Source organism: Heterodontus francisci, chromosome 7 (assembly GCF_036365525.1).
Source record: "Heterodontus francisci isolate sHetFra1 chromosome 7, sHetFra1.hap1, whole genome shotgun sequence".
Taxonomy (NCBI): Eukaryota; Metazoa; Chordata; class Chondrichthyes; order Heterodontiformes; family Heterodontidae; genus Heterodontus; species Heterodontus francisci.
Window position 1 is genome coordinate 39,044,976 of NC_090377.1, and position 25,380 is coordinate 39,070,355.

General features: G+C 42.8%; 1 protein-coding gene across 2 annotated transcripts in view; it reads left to right on the plus strand.

Moving 5' to 3' along the window:
* si:ch211-246m6.5 (von Willebrand factor D and EGF domain-containing protein) overlaps positions 1 to 25,380 on the plus strand; it is a 297,063-nt gene that overhangs the window by 134,933 nt on the left and 136,750 nt on the right. For both annotated transcript variants that reach the window (XM_068035012.1, XM_068035013.1), the window contains exons 11-12: positions 2,052 to 2,266; positions 4,178 to 5,121. In XM_068035012.1, the coding sequence (XP_067891113.1) occupies positions 2,052 to 2,266; positions 4,178 to 5,121 (1,159 nt within the window). The remainder of the gene's footprint in view (positions 1 to 2,051; positions 2,267 to 4,177; positions 5,122 to 25,380) is intronic.

A 25,380-nucleotide genomic window follows, 5' to 3' on the forward strand; every position in this document is an offset into this window, starting at 1 on the left:
ATCATTTGAAAATTGTACATATTTAGGGGAAAAACAATGTTATCGCTGACGCATTGTCATGAATTTAACCATGTTAAGTTATATGGATGGCGATGGTACAAAGAAAATGCCGTAAATTATCAGTAGAGTGAATGGGTGCGTGAATGTGAAAACATGTTGAGTGTTTTTTTCCCAGTTTCTATTTTTTTCGCATTGTAATGAAACACATTTTAAGAATGGCGTTTCATTTCGCCAAGGGCGGAGGTGTCATGGAACTGTTTCTTTTTTCTTCTCCTCAGATTAAAAACAGTGTGTGCCTTTAAGACTGAGCACAGGGTGCCAGCTGCACTTGTCCCTAGGCCACAGCAGGAGAAAGAGTTCACATGGTATAATGTTTTGATTTGACTGTGTGTAAAACTGGCAAAAAAGCAGCTGAAACCAGTTTTTGAGAGATTCTCCAGCGAGGGGTGCAATTGAAGACAGGAGCTGTCTATTCTCTCTCAGCAGAAATTCTACAAGGAGCTACAGGCCAAGCTAATTGCCTAAGGAGGACAAAAAAGACCTTTTTTGAAGAGACCGTTTATATTGCTGAAGGTAGCGAAACTCCTTTGCTTTACTTCCAATCCAGGAAGTATTTGCTTCAAGATTGAATCTCCCTTGAATGATTGTGTTTGCTGGAAATCTAAGTAAAGTTTCTTTGGTTTTAAAATTCAAGTTGACCTATTGCTGTACTCATCGTTGAAAGAACTGTTTGATGCCTGCTACAGCCGAAGTGTTTTGAAAGACTATCAAGAACAGACTTTTTCACTAAACCTGCTTGGTGACTCCGAGTGGCATTTGATGATTTTCACATTAGAATACCTCATCCATCAGGAACGTAACCCACAAAGACTTATTTTTATTTATTCTCAAGAAACAGTTAATTTTTAAAACATAATTTTTATTAAAGAAACCGGTTAACCGTTATTTTTGTGTGAAAGGGGGGAGTTAGGTTAAAATAAGAAGTTATAAGGTCTTTAGATTTAGGTTTATCTTAACAGTGTTTAAGATTTAGTTTTAATAAATAGTTAATTTGTTGTTGTCTAAAGATACCTGGTTTGGTCTGTTTTATTCCGAGGGTTACTAGAGTGTTTAATTTGGCTGTTTTCTGGTTGGGTGGCAAGAAGCTTTAATAATATGCTGCGACCTGTGGAGTGATGGGACTGAATTGACGGTGCATTGCTCCCGCCTCGATCGTAGTACAAGCTTTTAAGGCCGTTATACCCTGACAATGTATCAAACCATTCTTCTTGTAATTTTCAGGTGTACCTTACCAATAGCCATATACTGAGTGCTCTTACTGTCCACAATGTACACATCAGAAAGTAACACAGTCTGCTCCAACCAGGATTAGCTGTGCCATTCTAATATTTCATAACTCTTGATTAGACTAATAGAGGTTAAGGGGGAAGCATGCAGCACTTTTATTGGCATATGAAAAAATCATATGAAACCGTATAATGGTTTAGATTTAGTTTAGAGATACAGCACTGAAACAGGCCCTTCGGCCCACCGAGTCTGTGCCGACCATCAACCAACCATTTATACTAATCCTACACGAATCCCATATTCCAATAACATCCCCACCGGTCCCTATATATTTCCCTACCACCTACCTATACTAGGGGCAATTTATAATGGCCAATTAACCTACCAACCTGCAAGTCTTTGGCATGTGGGAGGAAACCGGAGCACCCGGAGGAAACCCACGCAGACACAGGGAGAACTTGCAAACTCCGCACAGGCAGTACCCAGAATCGAACCCGGGTCCCTGGAGCTGTGAGTCTGCAGTGCTAACCACTGCGCCACTGTGCCGGTCTTGACCAAAAGGTGGCCTTTGCAGATATTTTTCCAATTTGATTATTTAATTAATACAATTAAAATGCTAAACTATAGCACTTGTTTGACTGCAATGTATTCCAATTCTCATTTGCTTTTTGGAACAGTAACTTAAAATAAATAACCCAACCTACTAAAGCAGTAGATCATGTTTTGTTACAGTTTGTGGCTTTAACCAATATCCATTTCCACAGATCATGTTCCCTTCAGGGGTATTTGTGCGTGCAGATGTAAGTGACTGGGGAATGAGCATAACAGTACGGGCGCCCAGCGTTGATTTCAACAATACTAGAGGTCTTTGTGGGATCTTTGACCGAAACAGTAATAATGACTTCCACAGTGCTGATGGGAATCCAATGATAGCTGCACATTGGAACAATGACCCTAACGATTTCATTGAGGAATGGAGGTACGCATTGGACCAAAACAGCTACTTTTGATTTTTTTTAAAATGAAGTGTCAACTGAAATGGAGCTTTTGACAATACAAAGTGATGGATCATACAACGTGTGTGATGGATTGACTGGTGACGAATGGCTTCATCTAGCCACTGCTGGAAGTACTTTGCCTCAAACCATCAGGAAAGAAGAAGTTGGAGGCTTATGTACCGTCTGTTCCAGATACATGTTTCACTTCCATTTCACTTAAACAATAACCCTTATTTTAAGAGCGTTTTTTAAAATAAGTATACAATAACTTAAGAAATAGGAGCCATTCAGCAATTCAAGCCTGCTCCGTCATTCAGTACAATCATGGCTGACCTTCTATCTCAACTCCACCTTCCCGCACTATCCCCATATTCCTTAATCCCCTGAATATCCAAAAATCTACTGACCTTTGTCTTGAATTTTCTCAATGACAGCCTCCAAAGCCCTCCCGCGTAGAGAATTCCAAAGATCCATGACCCTTTAAATGAAGAAATTTCTCCTCATTTCATTCCTAAATGTCCAACCCCTTATTCTGAGACTGTGACCCTTTGTGTTAGACTGCCCAGCCAGAGGAAATATTTTCCCAGCATCTACACTATCAATCCCTTTAAAGAATTTTATGTTTCAGTGAGATCACCTCTTCTCAACTCTGGGGAATATACTCATTCTCTCCTCATAGGACAATGCCCTCATTCCAGGAATCAGTCTAGTGAACCTTTGTTGCACTCCCTTCAAGGTAAGTATATCCTTCCTTGGGTAAGGAGACCAAAACTGTACAGAGTACTCCAGGTGTGGTCTCACCAAGGCCCTATACAATTGCAGTAAGACTTTGCCATTCTTATACACCAATCCCTTTGTTATAAACGCTAACATACCATTTACCTTCCTAATTGCTTATTGTGCCTGCATGTTGATTTTCTGTGATTCGTGTACAATGACACCTAGGTCCCACCAAATATCAAACATTTCCAGCTTCTCACCGTTTTTTTTAGCTTTTTGACCAAACTTGGACAATGTCACATGATGCACTGTCTCTGAGAGACCTTACTCTACATCCACACTGTCAAATCAACTTGAAATTGGCAAAAAAAAAACTAGATTTACAAAATGAATTTGCATGGAATAAAAAATGTTTTGAGCTCCAATTGTTTGTAAGTACATGACCTTTGTCAGGGAATAGTAGTTTATAGAAAGTAAATTATTTATAACATAACCAATGTAACTCAGTCAGAATAAAACCATCAGTTAATGAAGTATATTGATTGTTATTGCTACTTGTTGTTCACCATTCTTATGTATAAATACTGAAAGGACTGTACCTGTTTACCAAATAATTTAAGTGAATTAACATTGAATTTACAATTCTGATAATTGCACAATTCAAACTCACTAATAATTAAAATTCAGACTGTTCCAGCAGTATGATCTTGTTCGTGGATAGTATTACTGAGCACATATCAGCTACTTACGTTTGTTTATAAAGGCTAAAGAGTCTGTTAAAAGAAATCTTGTACTGTTTGTAGTTGCTTTACGTTGCTAATGCTTTTGGTTGATATCCTGTGATATGATAAGAAATGCTGAGATGATTTTCATACTTGCAGTGTTCCTTTGTCTTCCTTTTATGTTGTTAATACAAATATCAGTCGTAGTGTCATATTTCTTGATGACAAGAACTTAATGTGCTAATGCACATGTCTTGTTGATATTGCAACTAGGCATAAAACATCTTTAGCTTTCTACTCCTAGTAATTTAGAGTTTAATCTAAAATAACAGGACAAATGGTAACACAATAACAGAATACATATTCTCAAAGCAAATGTTTGTATGTAGATCAGAACGGTGGTTTGAAAAGAATGTTTATCATCTAAAATACTTTTTGTGTTTGTTTTAGAATACATCCAGGGGAGAGTTTGTTTGACAAGACTCCACAACCCTCTGTGAGAGAGAAAAGAAGAAATTATTGCAACTGTCAGAAGGAATATACAATGTCTCTCCATTCATTTAACAAGCTTACCAGTGGATATGGCCATTCACATCTATCGTCTAGTTGCCAGGCCTACGACAATGTGGATTTTACTTCAATGATTCCTTTTTTGGATATTACTGCAGAATACATAAGCAATCCTGAACTGCCAGTATTCAAAAAGCGTGATGTAACCCAGTCTTCTGAAAAGTCAGAAGGACATGCGGACCTGCTGAAATATGTTCAAACACAAGGCTCCACAGGCAAACTATTTACTTCTATGGATCAGTCAGAGGCATCTTCCAGATGGCCGGACTTAATTGATTTGGTTGAACCAAAGGTTAGATTACGTAGAGTAAAAAGGCAGGGTTATTATGAATACCTACCAATATTCACATTCCAGAGCCTTAGTCAAACTGATCTGGAAAGCTTAACTTACTTTTTCCCAGAAGACCATTTATCCGGGAACCGACCTGATGTGCAACCAACATGGCCAACTCCAAGTGGACTGACATCAGCCAAGGCCCTAGAGGTTTGCCAACAAGCCTTGAGAAACTCTACAATTGGTATAGTGTGTCAAGATCTCCTTGGAAGAAAGCTTATTGAGGCTGTTGATCTGTGTATTTCAGACTTGCAACTTAAAGATGATCTTGCTTGGGAGGAAGGGATGCTGTCATTTCTTGACAATGAATGTGAAAGAAAGCTTTTGGAAAACAGGGTTAAATGGGCCCATGGAACAGATGGTCCACATATTGATGAGATTGTTACAGCTCTCAGATGTCCTAATTTGTGCAGTGAGAATGGACAGTGTACAGCATGGGGCTGCCAGTGCTTTGCTGAGTACAGCTCCTATGACTGCAGCATTTCCAATGGTAAGCATAAAAATATTTTAATTATTGTAACTTCTTGAACAGAATAATCACCCTCAAAATACACTTCAGGTGCCAGAAGTTGAAGGTTCACAAAATCAAACTCCTCTTTAAACAAACCTGCTCTTTCAATTGCTAGTTTTACTGGAACAATCAATTCTAAGCATTAATGCTTTGCAAATCATACTGCAGGGGACAGATGTTCAAGTTCGCGTGCATTCGATTCATAAGCCAATCTACCAGGACTGTAAGAGAATCAGAGCCAAATCTAGGCTGCTAAAAATCACAGCCCTGATCTACTATGGAAATGTAAAAATTTTGCTTTGCTTAATTATATATTTTGCCAGACTAGCTTGTTGCTTGATTCTGTTGCATGGCACAAGTTCAGATCAGGCTGGAATTCTGGCCCAGATTGTATCTTCGCCTTACTTCCTATGGTTACACATGATGGGCATTTTTGTTTTCAGCTGGATCAATATAGAGAAATAGCTGACTATCTCTCTCACTCCTCATGATTCATCCATTAGGATTAATATGCTGTTTGGATGGTCAAATATAAACACTAGGATCAGAATGATCTGAACTTTGGTTGTAAAGAAGAAAGTTAATTGAAAAAAAAATCAGATGTTTGGATTAAAATTTGGCATTAGACCATCCAAATTGCATCAAAGCTAAACTAAATGCTTCTATGTTCTCAGTGTTTAACTGGAGGAAATTGTATTTCATCAAAGACTGGATAACGAATGAGCAGTCTCACAACAGAGAAGGATCAAGGGAGGTGATTCCAAAGCATTTCACATTGTCTTAATCAAAGAAAGAACAAATTTTACCATTGATACTTAACATCCTGTAAGACAAGTTAGAATTTTGGTTGTCTTACAAGATGAAATGGATCCTATTGCACAGTTTCATATTAGGGATATTTAGTGGCACCTCTGAGAACTGTAACATCTTTGTCTAGTATCATCTTAAGTTTGTGTCAAAAACAAATCTGGTCACCCATTATATATTTCTTTTAACAGTCTTACCTTAATGATCTGGTTTTAGCCATGGCACCAGATGATTTCAGTTTCACAGAGGTGTTTTGCGATCACATAAGGTTTACTGAAGCTGTAATCTGTTACATGAAGAAAAAGTACACTGTCACAAATAATGGAAGTAAACATGAGGCTTGCTTGCATACCAGTAAAACCTTTGCTTTCTGCTGGATAGAACAGATGTTGTCTTTTTATATATTTGTATTTTGCCTGAGACTGTTTGATACCTGGGCAGCATTACCTGTTGAGAGCTTCTAATGCATTCAGCTTCACATAGCTATTTGTGACTTTTCCAAGGATGGCAGCTGGTGCTGGTTAAGCGTCTTTTAAGAAATGTTAATGTGAAGTTCAAATGTGTCAGAAACCTGGCTCTATCCCAGCTTCTCCAAATTGATTCTCTTTCAGTAACTTGCATTTGGAAAAACATACCATACATTTTTGCACCTTTGAACAGTCCTGACCAGAGACCAAAGACAGAACAGGTGGGGGAATTTGGGTAGAGGCATTAGGTTAGGTGTGGCACATACATTTGAACATATGAACATACGAATTAGGAGCAGGAGTAGGCCACTCAGCCCTCGAGCCTTCTCCGCCATTCAATAAGATCATGGCTGATCTGATTGTAACCTCGGCTCCACATTCCTGCCTACCCCGATAACCTTTCACCCCCTTGCTTATCAAGAATCTATCTACCTCTGCCTTAAAAATATTTAAAGACTCTGCTTCCACTGTCTTTTGAGGAAGAGTGTTCCAAAGACTCATGACCCTATGCGAGAAAAAAAATTCTCCTAATCTGTCTTAAATGGGCGACCCCTTATATATAAACAGTGACCCCTAGTTCTAGATTCTCCCACCAGGGGAAATATCCTTTCCACATCCACCCTCTCAAGACCCCTCAGGCACAGTAGCTGCATGGGTGGAAGGAAACCTGAAATGAGGCTGAGGCTGAACCTCTTGGTTGGACATAGACATATCAATAGCATGTGTTTATACTGTGCATTTCACCTAACAAATCATCTCAAAGGGCTGTGCAGGGGGGCAGTGGGCATTTGAGCAAGAGCCAGGTGAAAATTTAGTGTCGGGCGATTAAAGCAGTGCCTGTAGAGTTTACAGGTGGCTTTTGAATGTGGGGTGAAGATCACAAGGCAAATAGAATCCCGCAGTGCAGGAGTGTGGTGGGTGATTAAGAATTTCAAATTAGAAAGAGCATATTGGTTTTAGCAACTTTCCAGCCAGCTAAATGTTATTTTGTTGAGAATAGAGCCACTTTCTCTTCCCAGTGGCGATGTTTTGACGGGGTGACATTACCACCCACCCTTCGGATAAAGCGCCAAACCTAACCCAGTTTCATGGGTCAGAGTTCATTTTGCTTGTATGGCAGCCTCCTTGTGGGATCACCATTGTCTCGATGGAACCCATCACTGCCCAACTACTGCTGTAGCACTAGATGATGCGGCTGGGCAGTTAAATGGGCAGAAGCGCCCCAAAGTTCAGTTAATTTGCCATCTTGTAGCCCTCAGGAGGCCTACAAAACAAGAATGTAGTTGCTGAATTATGTGTGTAAAAACTCATACATGCACCAGCATTTGACCGAGTATGGCATCAAGGAGCCCTAGCAAAACTGACGTCAATGGGAATCAGGGGGAAAACCCTCTACTGGCTGGAGTCATACCTAGCACAAAGGAAGATGGTTGTGGTTGTTGGAGGACAATCATCTGAGCTCCAGGACATCACTGCTAGAGTTCCTCAGGGTAGTATCCTAGGCCCAACCATCTTCAGCTGCTTCATCAATGACCTTCCTTCAATCATAAGGTCAGAAGTGGGGATGTTCGCTGATGATTGCATAATGTTCAGCAGCATTCGTGACTCCTCAGATACTGAAGCAGTCCGTGTAGAAATGCAGCAAGACCTGGACAATGTCCAGGCTTGGGCTGATAAGTGTCAAGTAGCATTTGCGCCACACAAGTGCCAGGCAATGACCATCTCCAACAAGAGAGAATCTAACCATCTCCCCTTGACATTCAACGGCATTACCATCGCTGAATCCCCCACTATCAACATCCTAGGGGCTACCATTGACCAGAAACTGAACTGGAGTAGCCATATAAATACCGTGGCTACAAGAGCAGGTCAGAGGCTAGGAATCCAGTGGCGAGTAACTCACCTCCTGACTCCCCAAAGCCTGTCCACCTTCTACAAGGCACAAGTCAGGAGTGTGATGGAATACTCTCCACTTGCCTGGATGGATGCAGCTCCAACAACACTCAAGAAGCTCGACACCATCCAGGACAAAGCAGCCCACTCGATTGGCACCCCATCTACAAACATTCACTCCCTCCACCACCAACGCACAGTGGCAGCAGTGTGTACCATCTACAAGATGCACTGCAGCAATGCACCAAGGCTCCTCAGACAGCACCTTCCAAACCCGCGACCTCTACCAACTAGAAGGACGAGGGCAGCAAATACATGGGAACACCACCGCCTGCAAGTTCCCCTCCAAGTCACACACCATCCTGACTTGGAACTATATCGCCGTTCCTTCAGTCGTTCGGTCAAAATCCTGGAACTCCCTTCCTAACAGCACTGTGGGTATACCTACCCCAAATGGACTGCAGCGGTTCAAGAAGGCAGCTCACCACCACCTTCTCAAGGGCAATTAGGGATGGGCAATAAATGCTGGCCTGACCAGCGACGGCCACATCCCATGAATGAATTTTTTAAAAAAGGATTTAAATAAAATAGCTTGTTTACTGTTGTTCATGAATTAACAAAAATGGTTATATTGCAGCGAAAAGGCTATTTGTTCTGTACGGTAATGTAGTTTGACAGAACAATTGTGTATTCTTTGGAGTGTTGCATGTCTAAACCTATGTGCTCATCTGTTCCTTCATACAATAATCTTTGGAATAAAATTATCGAAAGGTATATGAGGATACCATATGTATAGCAAGCACTTAGTAAAGAGTTTAATAAAGAACATTTACTTGCAGTGCATGCCTAGAGAGCTCTACTGATTCAGAACTATATTATATGATATGCAAATTAGTGCATGTCATAGAGTAAATTACCGCAGAGAAGGAGGCCATTTGGCCCATTGAGTCCATGCTGGCTCTCTGTGGAGAAATCCAGTCAATCCCACTCCCCCACTCGATCCCCGTAGCCCTACAAGTTTAATTCCTTCAAGTGCCCATCCAATTTCCTTTTGAAATTATTGAATGTCTATGCTTCTACCACCTTCGTGGGCAGTGAGTTCCACGTCATTACCACTCGCTGCGTAAAATGCTCTTCCTCACATTTCCCCCACATCTCTTGCCCAAAACCTTCAATCAGTGTCCCCTATTTTTTGTACCATCAGTTAATGGGAACAGTTTTTCCTTATCTAACATAACCAAGCCTGTCATAATCTTCTACACCTCTATCAAATCTCCCTTCAATCTCCTTTGCTCCAGAGAGAACAACCCCAGCTTTTCTAACCTAACCTTATAACTAAAATCCCCCATTCCTGGAACTTTTCTGGTAAATCTCCTTTGCACTCTCTCAAGGACCCTCACATTTTTCCTAAAGTGTGGTGATCAGAACTGGACACAATACTCTAGTTGGTGACTTATCTACCATAAGCATAGCCAGCTTTTCCAGTACGTCCTTCATCTCAGTTTTTACCCTATCCATTGCTATAATCTTTCTGCTTCTACCGATATGTTGTCAGATTACTCTTCCTTAGTAAACACCGATACGAAGTAGTCATTAAATATTCTACCCTTGCCCTGTGCCTCTACGCATATATTACCCTCTTTTTCTCTAATAGATCGCACTCCATCTCTTAACTACCCGCTTACTATTTACATGCTGGTGGAAGATTTTTGGGGTCCCTTTTATGTTGACTGCCTTCTATTCTCATGTTCTCTCTTTGCCAGTTTTATTTTCCTCTTCATCTCCCCTGTCAACGTATTGTATTTGGCCTGGTTCTCACTTGAAGAATTCACCTGACATGCATCGTAACCCTCTTTTTTTGGTTTCATCATTATCTCTATCTCCCTCGTCATCCAAGGATCCCTGTTTTGGTTCCCCTAACTTTTGCCTTTGGTGCAATGTACCTAGCCAGTACCTGAAGCATTTCTTCCTTAAGGATAACTCATTCTTCCATTAGAGTTTTCCTGTTTGTCTTTGGTTGCATTCTATCCTGACTAGATCCCTTCTCATCGCATTGAAATTAGCGCTCTTCCAATCTAGCTGTTGTACCTTATATCGTTCCTTGCTTTTCTGCATTATGAATCTAAATCTTATGATGCAATGATCACTCTTACCCAAGTGCTCCCACACAGACATTTGGTCCACTTGGCCCACCTAATTTCCCAACACCAGATCCAGTTATGCCTTCTTTCTATAAATAAAAGCAAAATATGGCGGATGCTGGAAATCTGAAATAAAAACAAGAAATGCTGGAAATACTCAGCAGGTCTGGCAGCATCAGGGGGTTCTCAAAGAGGCAGCCTCAGAGATATTGGATGCACTGCTCGTGATTTTTTTAAATTTCCCAGATTCTAGAATGGCCTGGTGGATTGGAAGTTAGCAAATATAACACTGCTATTCAAGAAAGGAGGGAGCGAGGAAACAGGGAACTACAGGCCAGTTAGCCTGACATCAGTCGTTGGGAAAATTCTGGAATCTATTATTAAGGAAATCTTAACTATGCATTTAGAAAATCGTAGTATGATCAGACAGAATCAACATGGTTTTACGAAAGGGAAATCATGTTTGACAAATTTATTAAAGTTTTTTGAGGATGTTACTAATAGTGTAGATAAAGGGGAACCAGTAGATGTAGTACAAGAACACAAGAAATAGGGGCAGAAGTAGACTATATAGCCCATCGAGCCTGCTCCACCATTCAATACAATCATGGCCGATCTTGGGCTTCAATTCCACTTTCCTGCCTGCTCCCCATATCATTTGACTCCCTGCAAGACCAAAAATCTGTCTGTCCCAGCCTTAAATGTATTTAACGATGGAGCATCCACAACCCTCTGGTGTAGAGAATTCCAAAGATTCACAACCTTTTGAGTGTTGTAATTTCACCTCATCTCAGTCCTGAATGATTGGCGCCTTATCCTGAGACTCTACCGCCGCGTTCTAGATTCCCCGACCAGCGGAAACAATCTCTCAGCTTCTACCCTATCTAACCCTTTCAGAATCTTGTTGTCTGAATTAGATCACTTCTCGTTCTTCTAAACTCCAGAGAATATAGGCCCAATTTACTCAGCCTCTCATCACAGGACAACCCCCTCATCCCAGGTACCAATTTGGTAAATCTTCGCTGCACCACCTCCAGTGCGAGTATACCCTTTCTTAATGTGGAGACCAAAACTGCACACTGTAATCCAGGTATGGTCTCACCAAAACCCTGTACAATTTTAGTAAGACTTCTTTATTTCTTGTACTCCAATCCCCTTGCAATAAAAGCCAACATGCTTTCCTAATAGCCTGCTGCACCAGCATGTTAACTTTGTGCGTTCCTTGTGTGAGTACCCCCAAGTCTCTCTGAACATCAACACTTACCAGCTTCAGACCTTTTAAGAAATATTCTACTTTTCTATTTTTACGACCAAAGTGAACAACTTCACACTTCTCTACATTATACTCCATTTGCCATCTTGTTGCCTGCTCACTTAACCTGTCAAAAACTCTTTGCAGCCTCTCTATGTCCTCCCTGCAGCTTACCTTTACATCGAACTTTGTATCATCAGCAAACTTAGATACATTACTCTCTGTCTCATCATCCAAGTCATTAATATAGATTGTAAATAGCTGAGGCCCCAGCACTGATCCTTGCGGCACCTGACTATTCACTGCCTGCCAACTTGAAAATGCCCATTCTCTGCTTCCTGTCTGTTAACCAATCATCTATCCACCTTAATATATTACCCGCAACACCATGAGCCCTTATCTTGCCTATTAATCTTTTACGTGGCACCTTATCGAATGCTTTTTGGAAAGTCAGGTATACTACTTCGACTGGTTCCCCTTTATCTACCCTACTCGTTACATCCTCAAAAAACTCTAATAAATTTGTCAAACAGGATCTCCCTTTAGTAAAACCATGCTGACTTATTCTAATTACACTTGCTTTTCAAAGTGCATTGTTAAGACTTCTTTAATAATAGTTTCCAGCATCTTCCCAAGGACTGATGTTAGGCTAACTAGCCTGTAGTTCCCTTTTTTCTCTCTACCTCTTTTCTTGAAAAGCGGTGTAACATTTGCCAACTTCCAATCTGACCGGACCATTCCTGAATCTAAGGAATTCTGGAAAATCATAGCCAGCGCATCCACTATCTTCGCAGCTATCTCTTTTAGAACCCTAGTGTGTAGGCCATCTGATCCCAGGGACTTGTCAGATTTTAGTCTCTCAAGTTTCTCCAATACTTTTTCTCGGCTGATATCAATTTCCTTAATTTCTTCACTCTTTTTAGTCCCTAGGTTACTGCCTACTTCTGGTATCGAACTTGTGTCTTCTACTGTGAAGACAGACCCAAAGTATTTGTTCGATGCTTGTGCCATTTCCTCATTCTCCCTGATGATTTCTCCTGTCTCTGCCTCTACTTTAGCTAATCTCTTCCTTTTTATGTACTTATGAAAGCTGTTACAATCTGTTTTTATATGACTCATATTCTATTTTTTCCCTTTTTATCAACTTTTTGGTGACCCTTTGCTGGTTTCTAAAACACTCCCAATCCTCAGACTTGCACCTACATTTTGCAATATTGTAAGCCTTGTTCTTTTAGTCTAATATGCTCCTTAACTTCCTGAATAAGCCACGGATGGGTCTTTCTTGACGAGTTTTTGTTTTTGAACAGAGTGTACTTTTGTTGAACTCTTTGAATTGTTTCTTTAAATGTTTCCCACTGTTCATTTACCGCCATACCTTCCAGTCTATTTACCCAATTAAACGTTAGCCCATTTTCCCCTCATACCTTCGTAACTGGCTCTGTTTAAGTTTAAGATTCTTGTTTGTGATTGAAATATGTCACTTTCAAACTTAACATGAAATTCAATGGTATTATGATCACTATTTCCCAGTGGATCTTTTACTACGACATTGCAAATTAACCCTGTTTCACAGTACAGGATCTAAGATAGCTTTATCCCTAGTCGGTTCTACAACATATTGCTCCAAGAAACTGTCACGAAAATATTCGACAAATTCATCTTCTAGACCATTGTTGCCAACTTGATTGTCCCAATCTATATGCAGATTAAAGTCCCCCACAGTTAATACATTACCTTTTTATCAACTTTTTGGAGACCCTTTGCTGGTTTCTAAAACACTCCCAATCCTCAGACTTGCTACTCCAATAATTTCCTGTTTAATGTTCTGTCCAATAATATGACTGCTGTTAGGGGGCCTGTAAACTACTCCCACCAATGACTTCTGCTATTCCTAATTTCCACCCAAACTGATTCTATTTCATGATCTTCTGAGGCCATATCCCTTCTTATTAATGTCCTTATGCCATCCTTTACTATCAGGGCTACCCCTCCTCTTTTGCCATTCTGTCTGTCTCTCCAAAATATTGTGTACCCTGGAATATTCATTTCCCAATCTTGATCTCCTTGTAACTATGTCTCAGTAATGGGCAATTATATCTAGATCATTTACCTCTATTCGTGCCACTAGTTCATCTATCTTATTACAGATGCTTCGTGCATTTAGATAAAGTAACTTTAATTTCATTTTTTTACCTCTGTTCCTTGCAATGGCCTCATTTGTCGATGTACATTTTTTGTACTCTCTGTCCCTTCCTGTCCCATTCCATTGGCATTTACCCACATCACTATTCTGCTCTGATGCCTTGACCCCTCTCTTTGGATTTCTAAATTTCCCTTTACCCTAACCCTTTGCCCCCACCACACCCCGTTATTTTAAAGCCCTGTCCACAGCCCTAGTTAAGCGATAGTATACTTGCATTTCCAAAACGCATTTGATAAGGTGACACACAAAAGGTTAATACACAAGATAAAGGCTCATGGAGTTGGGGGTAATATATTGGCATGGATGGAGGATTGGCTAAAGGACAGGAATCAGAGTGTACGGATAAACAGGGGATTTTCAACTTGGCAGGCTGTAACTAATGGAGTGCCTCAAGGATCAGTACTGGGGCCTCAGCTATTTACAATCGAGATTTATGACTTCAATGAAAAGAAAGAGAGTAATGTTTCCAAGTTTGCTGACGATACAAAGCTAGATGGGAATATAAGCTGTGAGGAGGACTCAAAGAGTCTGCAGGGAGATATAGACTGGTTAAGTGAGTGGTCAACAAGGTGGCAGATGGGGTATAATGTGAGGAGGTGTAAGGTTATTCTCTGTATGAATAGAAAAACAGATTTTTTTTTTAAGTCATGAAACCTCCAAATGCTGATGTTCAGAGAGACTTGGATGTATGCAAACAAGGAACACAAAAAGTTCACATGCAGTCACACCAAGCAATTAGGAAGGCAAATGGCGTGTTGCCTTTATTGCAAGGGGACTGTAATATAAGAACAGGGACTTCTTGCTAGAATTGTATATGGCTTTGGTGAGATCACACCTGGAGTACTGTGCACAGTTTTGATTTTCATACCTAAGGAAGGATATACTTGCGTTGGATGCGGTACAGCAAAGGGTCACTGGACTGGTTCCTGGGATGAGAGGGTTGTCCTATGATGACAGGCTGTGTAAATTGGGCCTATACTCTCTGGAGTTTAGAAGATTGAGAGATGATGTCATTGAAATATACAAGATTCTGAGGGGGATTGACAGGGTAGACACTGAGGTTGTTAACCCTGGCTGGGGAATTTGGAACCTGGGGCATGGCCTCAGGATAAAGGGCTGATCTTTTAAGACTGAGATGAAGAGAAATTTTTTCACTCAGAGGATTGTGAATTTTTGGAATTCTCTACCGCAGAGGGTTGCGGTGATCAATTGTTGAGGATGTTTAAGGCTGAGATGGACAGATATTTGATCTGTCAGGGAATCAAGGGATATGGGGAGCGGGCAGCAAAGTGGAGTTGAGGTAGAAGATCAGCCAGGATTGGATTGAATGCGAAGCAGGCTCAAGGGGCCACATGGTCTACTGCTGCTCCTATTTCTTATGTTCAGACAGCAGACTCCAGAGCATTTACAACAAAAATTCTAATTCAGTGGCTTCTCGTCTTGTTCTTCCCAATTTACGTTGTTCAAAAAAAAGAGGGATTAAACCCAGCAATCACAGGCCAATCACCCTAATGTGGGTGATGGGAAACCTTTAGAGACATTAATCTAGGACAAAATTAATTGACACTTGAAAAAGTATGGGCTAGTAAATGAAAGCCAGGATGGATTTGTTAAAGACAAATCATCTTTGACTGACTTGTGAATTCTTTGATAAAATAAAGGAGATGGTTGATGAAGATAGTACAGTTTATCAAAAGGCATTTGATAAAGTACCACATAATAGACTTGTTAGCAAAGTTGAAGCCTGTAGGATTAAAGGGTCAGTGGCTGTGTGGATACGTAAATGGATAAGGGACAAGAAGCAGACAGTACTGGTGAAGGGTTGTTTTCCAGACTGAAGGGATGAATGCAGTGGTATTACTCCAGAGCTTGGTGTTGGGACCACTGCTCTTTCGGACATACATTAATGACATGGACTTGGGTGTATATAGCATAATTTTGCAGATGACACAAAACTCAGAAATGTAGTAAACAATAAGGAGGAAAGTAACAGACTTCAGGAGGATGTAGACATATTGGTGAAATGGGCTGACAGATGGCAGATAAAATTTAATGCTGAAAAGCGTGAAGTGATTCATTTTGGTAGGAAGAATGAGAAGAGACAGAAATGGTACAATTTTAAAGGGGGTGCAGGAACAGAGAGAACTGTGGCACACGTACGCAAGTCTTTGAAGATGGCAAGAGTAGTTGAGGAGGCTTCGAAAAAGGCATACGGGATCCTTGGCTTTATAAATAAAGAGCATGCATCCTCCTCATGGTGGCCCCAGGAAGTGGCAATAGCACTGGACAGATCTTAAGGAAATCAGCCCACGCTGCCTCCGTCATCATTTGCATGCAGCAGGTCTGTAAAGAGTGACCCAAAATGGTCATGGCAGGGGCAGGGCGATGAAAATGCAGGCTAAGTGGTGAAGCGCCTCAATGGTTTATTCAGAGACCAGGGCTCCAAACACATGAAATAATAATGACAAGGGAAGTTTTTTCTCTTTTCAAGAATGCTTCTGGTACATATTTTATTTGCAGACTGGGTATACCACAATTCAGTTTCCTTTGATCAAGTTCATAATAGGAACAGGAGTAGACTGTTCAGCCCCTCAAGCCTGTTCCATCATTTAGTGAGATCATCATGGCTTAATTGTACCCTAACTCCATCTAGCCACTTTGGCTCCATATCTCTTAATAGAGATAGCAAAAATCAATCAATTTAAATTGTAAAATTATTAATTGTGCTAGCATCTACTACTTTTTGTGGGCCTGTCTGGTAGGCTTCTAAATCTGATACAGAGTCAAGCAGATCTACAGTGCATAGGGAGTTGTTGATGATTGATTAAACAGGTCATTAATGGAAGCTGTCATGTAGCTGAGATTCTTCACATTGAGCTCCAGGTAGCCCAAGAAGCGAAGTCCTGGCGGGGGATTGTTCGAGCTGGGTAAGACCGCAGGAAACTTTCCTTTGTATGTTTTTTATCTGGTAAATCTTCAACAGACTGCACTTCCTTCTTGCCAAGCTGTGCTGAATTGCTCCAGTCTTAGATAAGTGAGATAAAAACAAGAAATGCTGGAAATACTCAGCAGGTCTGGCAGCATCTGTGGAGACAGAAGCAGAGTTAACGTTTCAGGTCAGTGACCCTTCTTCAGAACTGAAGAACTTCAGCGTTCTGAAGAAGGGTCACTGACCTGAAACGTTAACTCTGCTTCTGTCTCCACAGATGCTGCCAGACCTGCTGAGTATTTCCAGCATTTCTTGTTTTTATTTCAGATTTCCAGCATCCGCAGTATTTTGCTTTTGTTTTAGATAAGTGAGATATGTTCTTGTGGGGAGGGTGTGTGCACTCCATATTGGGCAAATAGAACGCTACTGACATGGATTCTCAGTTGTTCTAGCTAAACTACGTAAAGTATGGTGATACGTTTCCATAGCCTGGATTTTACCAGCCCTTTAGGGAGGGGCCAAGAGGTGAGGGGAGCATAAAGTGGAGAGGTGGGGTGCCCGTTGCCTTCCTGACATTGAAATTTTACTGGGACGGGGAAGGTCGAGAACAGCCTTCATGCCCAGAGGCCAATTAAGGCCATTAAGTGGTCAATTAAGGGCCACTTAAGGGCCTCTTCCCGCTGCTGCTAGTATTTTACCAGCGGCGACGGGCAGGCCCTCTGCCACGTGGGGAGGCTGTCCTGTAAAAGCTGGCAGATTCCCTGTAGCTCAGTGGCGTCCCCTCCAGATCGGGCCCCCCTGAAGGCAAAGGCTACCCCCTCAGGAAGACACCTCCTGCCCTTAACGACCGACACCTCCAACCCTCTTCCACCCCCCCCCACCCTCCCACACCTCTATCGGGACCTTCCTGACTTACCTCGGCAAGCCCCATAAACTTATCTTGACTCCGGGACCTCCTCCATGCTGGCTGGGCCGGACCTGCTGCTGTCTCAGCAGTGGCTACCGTCCTCCGTCCGCTTGGCCGGCGGCTCTTGGAGGCAGGCTGCTGTGTTTTAAAGGGACGGGAGCTCTGGTGCCAGGAAGCTAATTGCCTGACCATTAAAAAAATGCAGCTGGTGGGTGGGGGGGGCCTGAATGGCTGAGACGGGATTGCTCCCGGCTTCCCAGCCTGGTGTTGAGGCACCCATTGTGGGCCCAAAGTTCAGCCTCATGGGTGTAACACAGCCACAGTGGAATGAGATACTGTGATGTAGAGTATTTTACAGTAAACAGTAATCCATTATGCTATCTACAGGGTATAATCTCTAACAAAACCTGTTCAAAGTATGCATCTTTAATTTGCCACTGTGAGTAATGTGGCAACTTGCAGGCAACCCTCAATCCTGAAGCAAATCAAGTGTATATGTTGAATGGTCCAATAGCAAATTATAAATAAATAGGTTAAGAGAAACTGGTTTGCCAAGAAAAATTGGGAGCTACAGTGGATTGCCCCCGAAAACAGGCACGGGGATCGTAATGTGCAATTAACCTGCGCCCATTCACTGCAACTTCATCTTGCCTGCTGTTTTAAATGATTTCAGCATCCAGCCAGCTCTAACATAACTGTTGATTAGCTGGACGCTTTGACAGAGAGCTAATATCATAAGGGTGGAGCAGGGGCTGGCAGTTGTGCAGGAAATGAATCTGACCTGTGAAACATTAAATAATGGCACTACATGGGAGACAGCAGGCTCCAAGGTTTTTGGAAGCTACAGTACAGGCCTTGATGGAGGAAGTGGAAAGGAGAGACATCCTGTATCTGCAGAAGGCCCTCCAGACATATTCTCAGAAGGCAGTTGGAGCAGAAAGCCTTGGCAGTCAATGCCACGAGTCCAGCTCCAAGGACCTGGATGCAGTGCTGTGCAAAGTTCATTGTCATCACACGAGTGGTCAAGCTCAGTGAATGCATCTTCAAATGCCATATCCTACCAACCGCACCATTAGCTTCGGGCTAAATTCACCACACCCCATCACTCACCTACCAACGATCTCTATCAATCAGGACACATACCTAACATTCATATGCTGTACCTCACCCTCACACATTTGACACTGCTGCAAGCCACACACCTTCATCTCACATCTTGCACCACACTCACTGACACACTTCCCTCTCCCTTGCAGGACAAGGTAGTGCACAACCGGAGGAAGCAATAGATAACCAGCACCTGCATGACCTGATCCCCATGGTGGAGACGTTGCTGGCCGTTATTGGGACACCTATAGATGAAGGTGTGGCCAGCAGAGGTGCTGAAACCATCCTAATCATTCGTCTCACATCTCACCTCCCCCTCATTCCACACTTCCTTCTTCTTTACAAGCTGCAGATCTTGGTATAAGTATGCATTTCCCCCGTGCTCCCTGCACAACAACCTTATCCTTGTGCCTTTCTCCTCCTACATATCCGAGAAATGCAACCTGGCCAAGCATTGGAGGGACAGCAAAAAGATAACGATGATGAAGACGCACCATCACTCAATTTTACACTCGCAGCCACCAGCTCAGAGACTGACACTGCACGTAATTTAGAGGATAGCCCTTGTTGCCCAGTAACCACTCTTTAGTTTGTCATGGTAGCTCAACTGCAGCTGGACTGCCGCAGAGTGAAGGCATCATGACTGCTACCAGGATGCTGGGCACTGACCAAAATGATTCACACACCAGCTCAACATTAAAGAACTAGAATTCCTTTTGGTTTCGGTATAGGACAGAGTTGGCACTTCACACCATGGAGAAGTCTTCAATCCTAGAAAAGATGCATGCTTTCTCTGCCTGCTTGTCTCTGGCAAGTGAGAATGAAATATAGTTAGCTTTCATTGGATAGAGAATCTCAGTGACTTCACTTCTGCAACAGTGGATGGAAAACTGTGAGATGTTGCAAATATCTCCAACTCCAGCCTGGAAGAAGCCAGACACATCAACGTTCATCGCCACATTCACTTTCACAGCCATTGGCAGTGCGGCACTTGCCTTGTTCTTTGGTTGCATTTATGGCTGCAGCAGGTGGCAGATTTCATTAAGACAACTTTACTGAAGTGCAGATATCACATGCATTAGGCAGAATTTTCAAGGGCCCGTGGAGGCAGGTCTGGAGGCAAGGGGGCCCAAAAACGAGAAGGAAATCCTGTCGGGCCAACTCCATGACATGGTCCCGCCTCCACGGAATTCTGCAGGAGACAGGATGATGGTGAGACTAGTTACCCGACTGGCTGCGGTGGCTAATTGGAACCAAAGTCTTCCTTCAATGGGAAGACACCGCACTAAAAAACAGCCGCAACTGCTGCAGTGCCCTAATTGTGGGAGCTTTCCCCTGCCATGTGACAGCATGAAACCTTTTGGCCCTTCTTATATCCCTCATTTGTGTCCAGTGAAAGGGAATGGAGGCACCCTTGTGCCTCTCTACATATGTCAGCAGCTCTCAGCTCTGACAGTGGGCCTGCCCATCTTTCAGTGCTGGATGGCCTCCTATTGGCCTTCTAGACCTGGGAGCCTGCCCACTGTCCTTAATTGAACAGGGCTTCCAGAGGCGGCCATTTAATTGGCCGCTTCCTCAAATCTCCCTTGGGGTCCCGCGGCTAGCAATTCCGGGTTCCCGACCTGCATTTCATCCTAACAGTGGGATTGGGTCCGAGGAATGAAAATTCTGCCCATTGTTCATTGCTGAAGTTCAGGTTGGAGAATGTTCCCTGAATACCATGGGCGGATCTGACCTCCAGCCCGTCTCCCCCTCCTTCTCCCTCTTCCAGCAGCTTGTCCTGCTCTTCAGGACCTCTGTTCATTATCCAAGACATGCTGTTTTCCAAGGCGAATGGCTGATAGTGGGCCCATGTCTGGGAACAACTGGTTTGTGGAGAAGCCTTGAAGTCAGCCAAAACTCCTTCAGCACCTGCCACACCACTCGCTGTAGACTTTTGCAACTTGGAACTGCCAAAGGAAACACCAAATACTTGGAGAATCATTGCAACAGCCAGAACAAAATCAACCAGCAACTAACCTGCAAGCAGTCAGTGATCCCTTTAAATAGCGCTGGTGAGGCAGCTCCTGACTGCTGCTGAACATGTGTCCAGCTGTGCGAAGTTAAGAGAGGGTGTTCAGCTCCAAAATGTCACTGCTGGCATCAAATCAGCAAAGCCTGCTCTGCATACTTCTGACAGCCATTCACTGTGCAGGTGCTAATGCCCTCACCAATATGGCATCTAGCGCAACTTGTGTGAGCATTTGTGCCTCAGATGCCATTTTAGAGGTCGCAGGGCACTCAGCATACAAAAAACGAGGGTAGACAATCACAATTTTGTGCTGATTTATGTTTGGACCAGGATCGATGCACAATGAAATCAGTGGAACGTAAGATTGGGTAAGGTGTAAAGCAGGTGGCCTATTCCATCAAATTCCAGCCAATCCAGTTGGATTAAAATTACTCCCTGAGAAGAAAAAGCGCCAGTTAGTAAATCTGTATCAAACAGGTCATTTAATTATTTATTCAGCAATTAGCAGAATTTAGCAGAAGGCACTTAGCAGAAACATTTTTTGCAGGTATGATTGAATTTCTAATATGTGTTGTCATTTCCAGGTGAAATGTGACCAATGGTTGATTCATTGTAAAATATGTTCAGTAAAATGCACATAATGGGATTAAACATGAAGCAGTCTCCGAGTATCGGAAGTTAAGTGAGATTGGTTGCCCACCTACAATGAAAAAGACAGCATAAACCAAAACATAGCCACTTACACCCTACAGGAAAAATAATCCCGATTATAGGTCGGCGGGAGAACAATCTATTTCCAGTTGCAGGATTTAGTTTTTTTAGTTTTAGAGATACAGCACTGAAACAGGCCCTTCGGCCCACCGAGTCTGTGCCGACCATCAACCACCCATTTATACTAATCCCATATTCCTACCACATCCCCACCTGTCCCTATATTTCCCTACCACCTACCTACACTAGGGGCAATTGCTAATGGCCAATTTACTTATCAACCTGCAAGTCTTTGGTATGTGGGAGGAAACCGGAGCACCCGGAGGAAACTCACGCAAACACAGGGAGAACTTGCAAACTCCACACAGGCAGTACCCGGAATTGAACCCGGGTCACTGGAGCTGTGAGGCTGCGGTGCTAACCACTGCGCCACTGTGCCGCCCATTATCATGGTATATCTACCAGTGTTTATCTCAACAACACTTTTTCATCATTTATTCTGTATTGAGAATCTTACTTTACATTATTAGTCTTGTTACTAGGGGCTGGATTTTACCAGTCCTTTGGGATGGTCTTGGAGCAGTGGGGTGGCAGGAAGGCTGGCAAAATGGCAGGGGAAGATGGTGGGTGGAGTGCCCGTGGGAAAGGTGGCAGATGAACCTGCCTACCCAGAATGCAATTGAACCACTTAAGTGGCCAATTAAGATTCTCTACAGCCTCCATTAGCAGTTTATCAGCTGCTGGGGGACCCTCCACCACATGGGGAGACCGTCCAATGAAACCTGACAGTCTCCCAGCGGCTTCCTGCAGGCTATGGCGGTAGGAAGGGGCCTACTATCAGGCACTCTTTGGCCCATGGAGGGGATCCATGGCAGCAACGGCCGCTCCACAGCAACATGCCACCTGCCCTCTGTAACCTCCCTTCCCTCGCCAGGACCTGCCTGACTGGCCCCGGGGGCCCCCAGACTCCACTTAACTGACTGTGAAGGAGCACGGCTATCGATGCTGGCCCTCTGATTGGGCTGTCAGCTCTTGGGGGTGGACCGCTGTCCTTAATCAGGACAACAACCCTGGCGGCATCCACTTAATTGGCTGCCGCCGACAAAATGCGGCTCCAGGACCCGCAGTCTGCCATTTTCAGCCCTGGCGGCGGGCACCCTGCCACCTATATAAACTTCCGGCCTAGGTCTAGATAGGTGTTGGTACTAATATGTGTCAGACGACCGTTACATTTAAGCCAATATTCTTGAATGTTGTAAAATACATTGCTTGGGTGATGCGCTTAATTCCTAATCTCAGATAGTACATTCTGCCATGAGAAACAGATCTGTTACGCCAATATTGCACCCACTCGACCTCTATAGCTTAAAATTTGCTATTTAGAGACAAGCCAAGTTTGAAGGGATAAAATGTGTAGTTGTATTTCTGGGTGTCTTTCACTGTCCAAATGGACATAATGAGATTAAACAAGAAGCAGTACATGTGCATTATTCAGCTTTGTTAGCATTGATAGTTTCTCGAAGTTTTCTTAAATGCTTCACACTCGAAATAACAACAGAGCTTGTCACATGTTTAAATTTTCTGCATGAACTGTGAGCATTTAATAAAATGAAGATACAGGTATTGGCAACTCTGCTACTTCCATGGGGAAATGACTTTGTATTCTTAGAATATTAATTAATCTGATTCATCCTTGTACTCACACGTCCATACTATAACTTCAACGGTTCTCCTTTATAATTCCCCAGCACCAACAGCAGGAAAATTTGCATTTCTAAGATGTCTGTTGCAGCTGGAGGCGGGCCTTGAGGCGGCTGCTACATAGTCAGCTGATGCGGCAGGAAGTGTTGGGTGCATGTTTAAAGGCCCACCAGCACCCGAACCTTGTATCAAACTGTGGCCAGCAGGAAGCCTGCGACTAGCAACCACCCACTTCAGTCAGTAACCAGACAACTGCACTCTCCAACCAAAGATCCCTTCAGATTGCATGATGTCCATACTACCTTGACCCTGCCACCCTTCCAGTGCCCTACTCCTTCCTTGCAATGAATGTGAAATGCCTCACTGCACAGCTGCTGAGTGCAGCAACATCATCAGCTGCTGCTCTGTTGCTGCCCTTTAAGAGCTGCCAAAGCTCTAACCACCTGTAATGCCCATACACTACTCGAATAATTTTGAGGGGCCCATAAAATCAGTTTGAATTGCCTCCTTAATCATCTAAATAACCTTTTAATTGCTCGTTTTCAAAATGCGAGCAGAGTCCCCACACGACTTGTCATCCACTGCTCGTGAAATTGTGTCCTGGCATGATGACAAAGGAGGCCCAACCCGCACCATCTCACGTGATGTTACGCTCCCCCCCACCCCCCCATGCCTCCATCACCGTCTGCTTTTTCCCCGTAATATTCCAGCCCTCATCTCAACAGTTTAATGCAATAGATCCGGTGGTTTAATGTACTTAAAAGGAAAAGGTATCTCTATAGGCGATTACTCTGATTAAGCAATCTTTTGTTATAAATTACGCCAGGGTTACTTAATATTTTTTATTTTTGTGAATGCGTTATGTATGCTTGGCTCCACTCTCCACATAGACTTATATCAAGATCAGAATATATTGATCCTAATGTTGCAAAGCCGACTTGTTTCAAGGTCATACATGATCAGAATATGACAGTGAGTTATAGAGTGGTTTATTATTTTCAATGTCAAGAAGATCAAATCAATAATTCTACTGTGAAAGTGAATGAAAACAAAAGTGAACAGTGGTATTGGCGCTTGTACTGATTGGGGCAGGCTGTGGAAACAAAAATAGGAAAAATAAGGGATAAAAGGAAAAGACAGGGAGGGAGAAAAAAAGGAGACAGAGGAAGAGAGAATTTGACAAGTGAAGAGATGGGAGAGGAGAACACATTAATGGGCTGAAGAAATCAGTATTCCTATTTTTACAATCAATCAAGTTTCACTGCTACTTGTACCATTTTAAAACTGGAGAGGGCAGGACATCCTGTTGGGTATTTACACATTTACAACATTCTAATTCCGATGTGATTTTTAATGATCAAAAATAGTGAACAATTTGTGATGGAATCTGCAGTTTTGGAGGAACCAGTAGGAAACATGTGTGAACTGTTGTCTGAACAGATGACTTATTGAATGTTATGTTAGGTGCACTGACTCTGGTTTCAAAGCTTGTTTTTGTTTTGAGACAGACCCTAACTGAAAGGGAAATTAAAATTAAAAAGGTTGATAGGTAAATTGGCCATTATAAATTGCCCCTAGGATAGGTAGGGGAATTGTGGGGATGTGGTAGGACTATGGGATTAATGTAGGATTAGTATAAATGGGGGGTTGATGGTTGGCACAGACTCAGTGGGCTGAAGGTCCTGTTTCAGTACTGTATCTCTAAAAAATAAAAACTTCAAGTTTCTGGGGAAACAGAAACTGGTTGAAACCAGATTAAAAAAAGACACAGAGCCACCCAAACTCAGATTACACAAGGGTGGAGTGCAAGCAGGCTGAAGAAAGTGAAGGCTGGATCCAGGAGCTGTTTCTGTTACTTAACCAGAGCTGGCCATACTGTGCACAGGGTTGTCACTGAAGGGCTTGCATAAAGGTAATACTGGTGGATCCACACCATCAAAACTGTCATGAGCAGAGCTGAGGAGGTTCTGGAGAAGAGTGCTGTTTTGTTGAAGATTGTACCCATGGAGTTCCGGTTGAAGGGGAACTGCTGTCGGATGTGAATCGGTAGCTGCATCTTGGAAGAATGGAGCTGGCGATCTATCTGAGGAAGTCCAGAGTTTTGAAGAA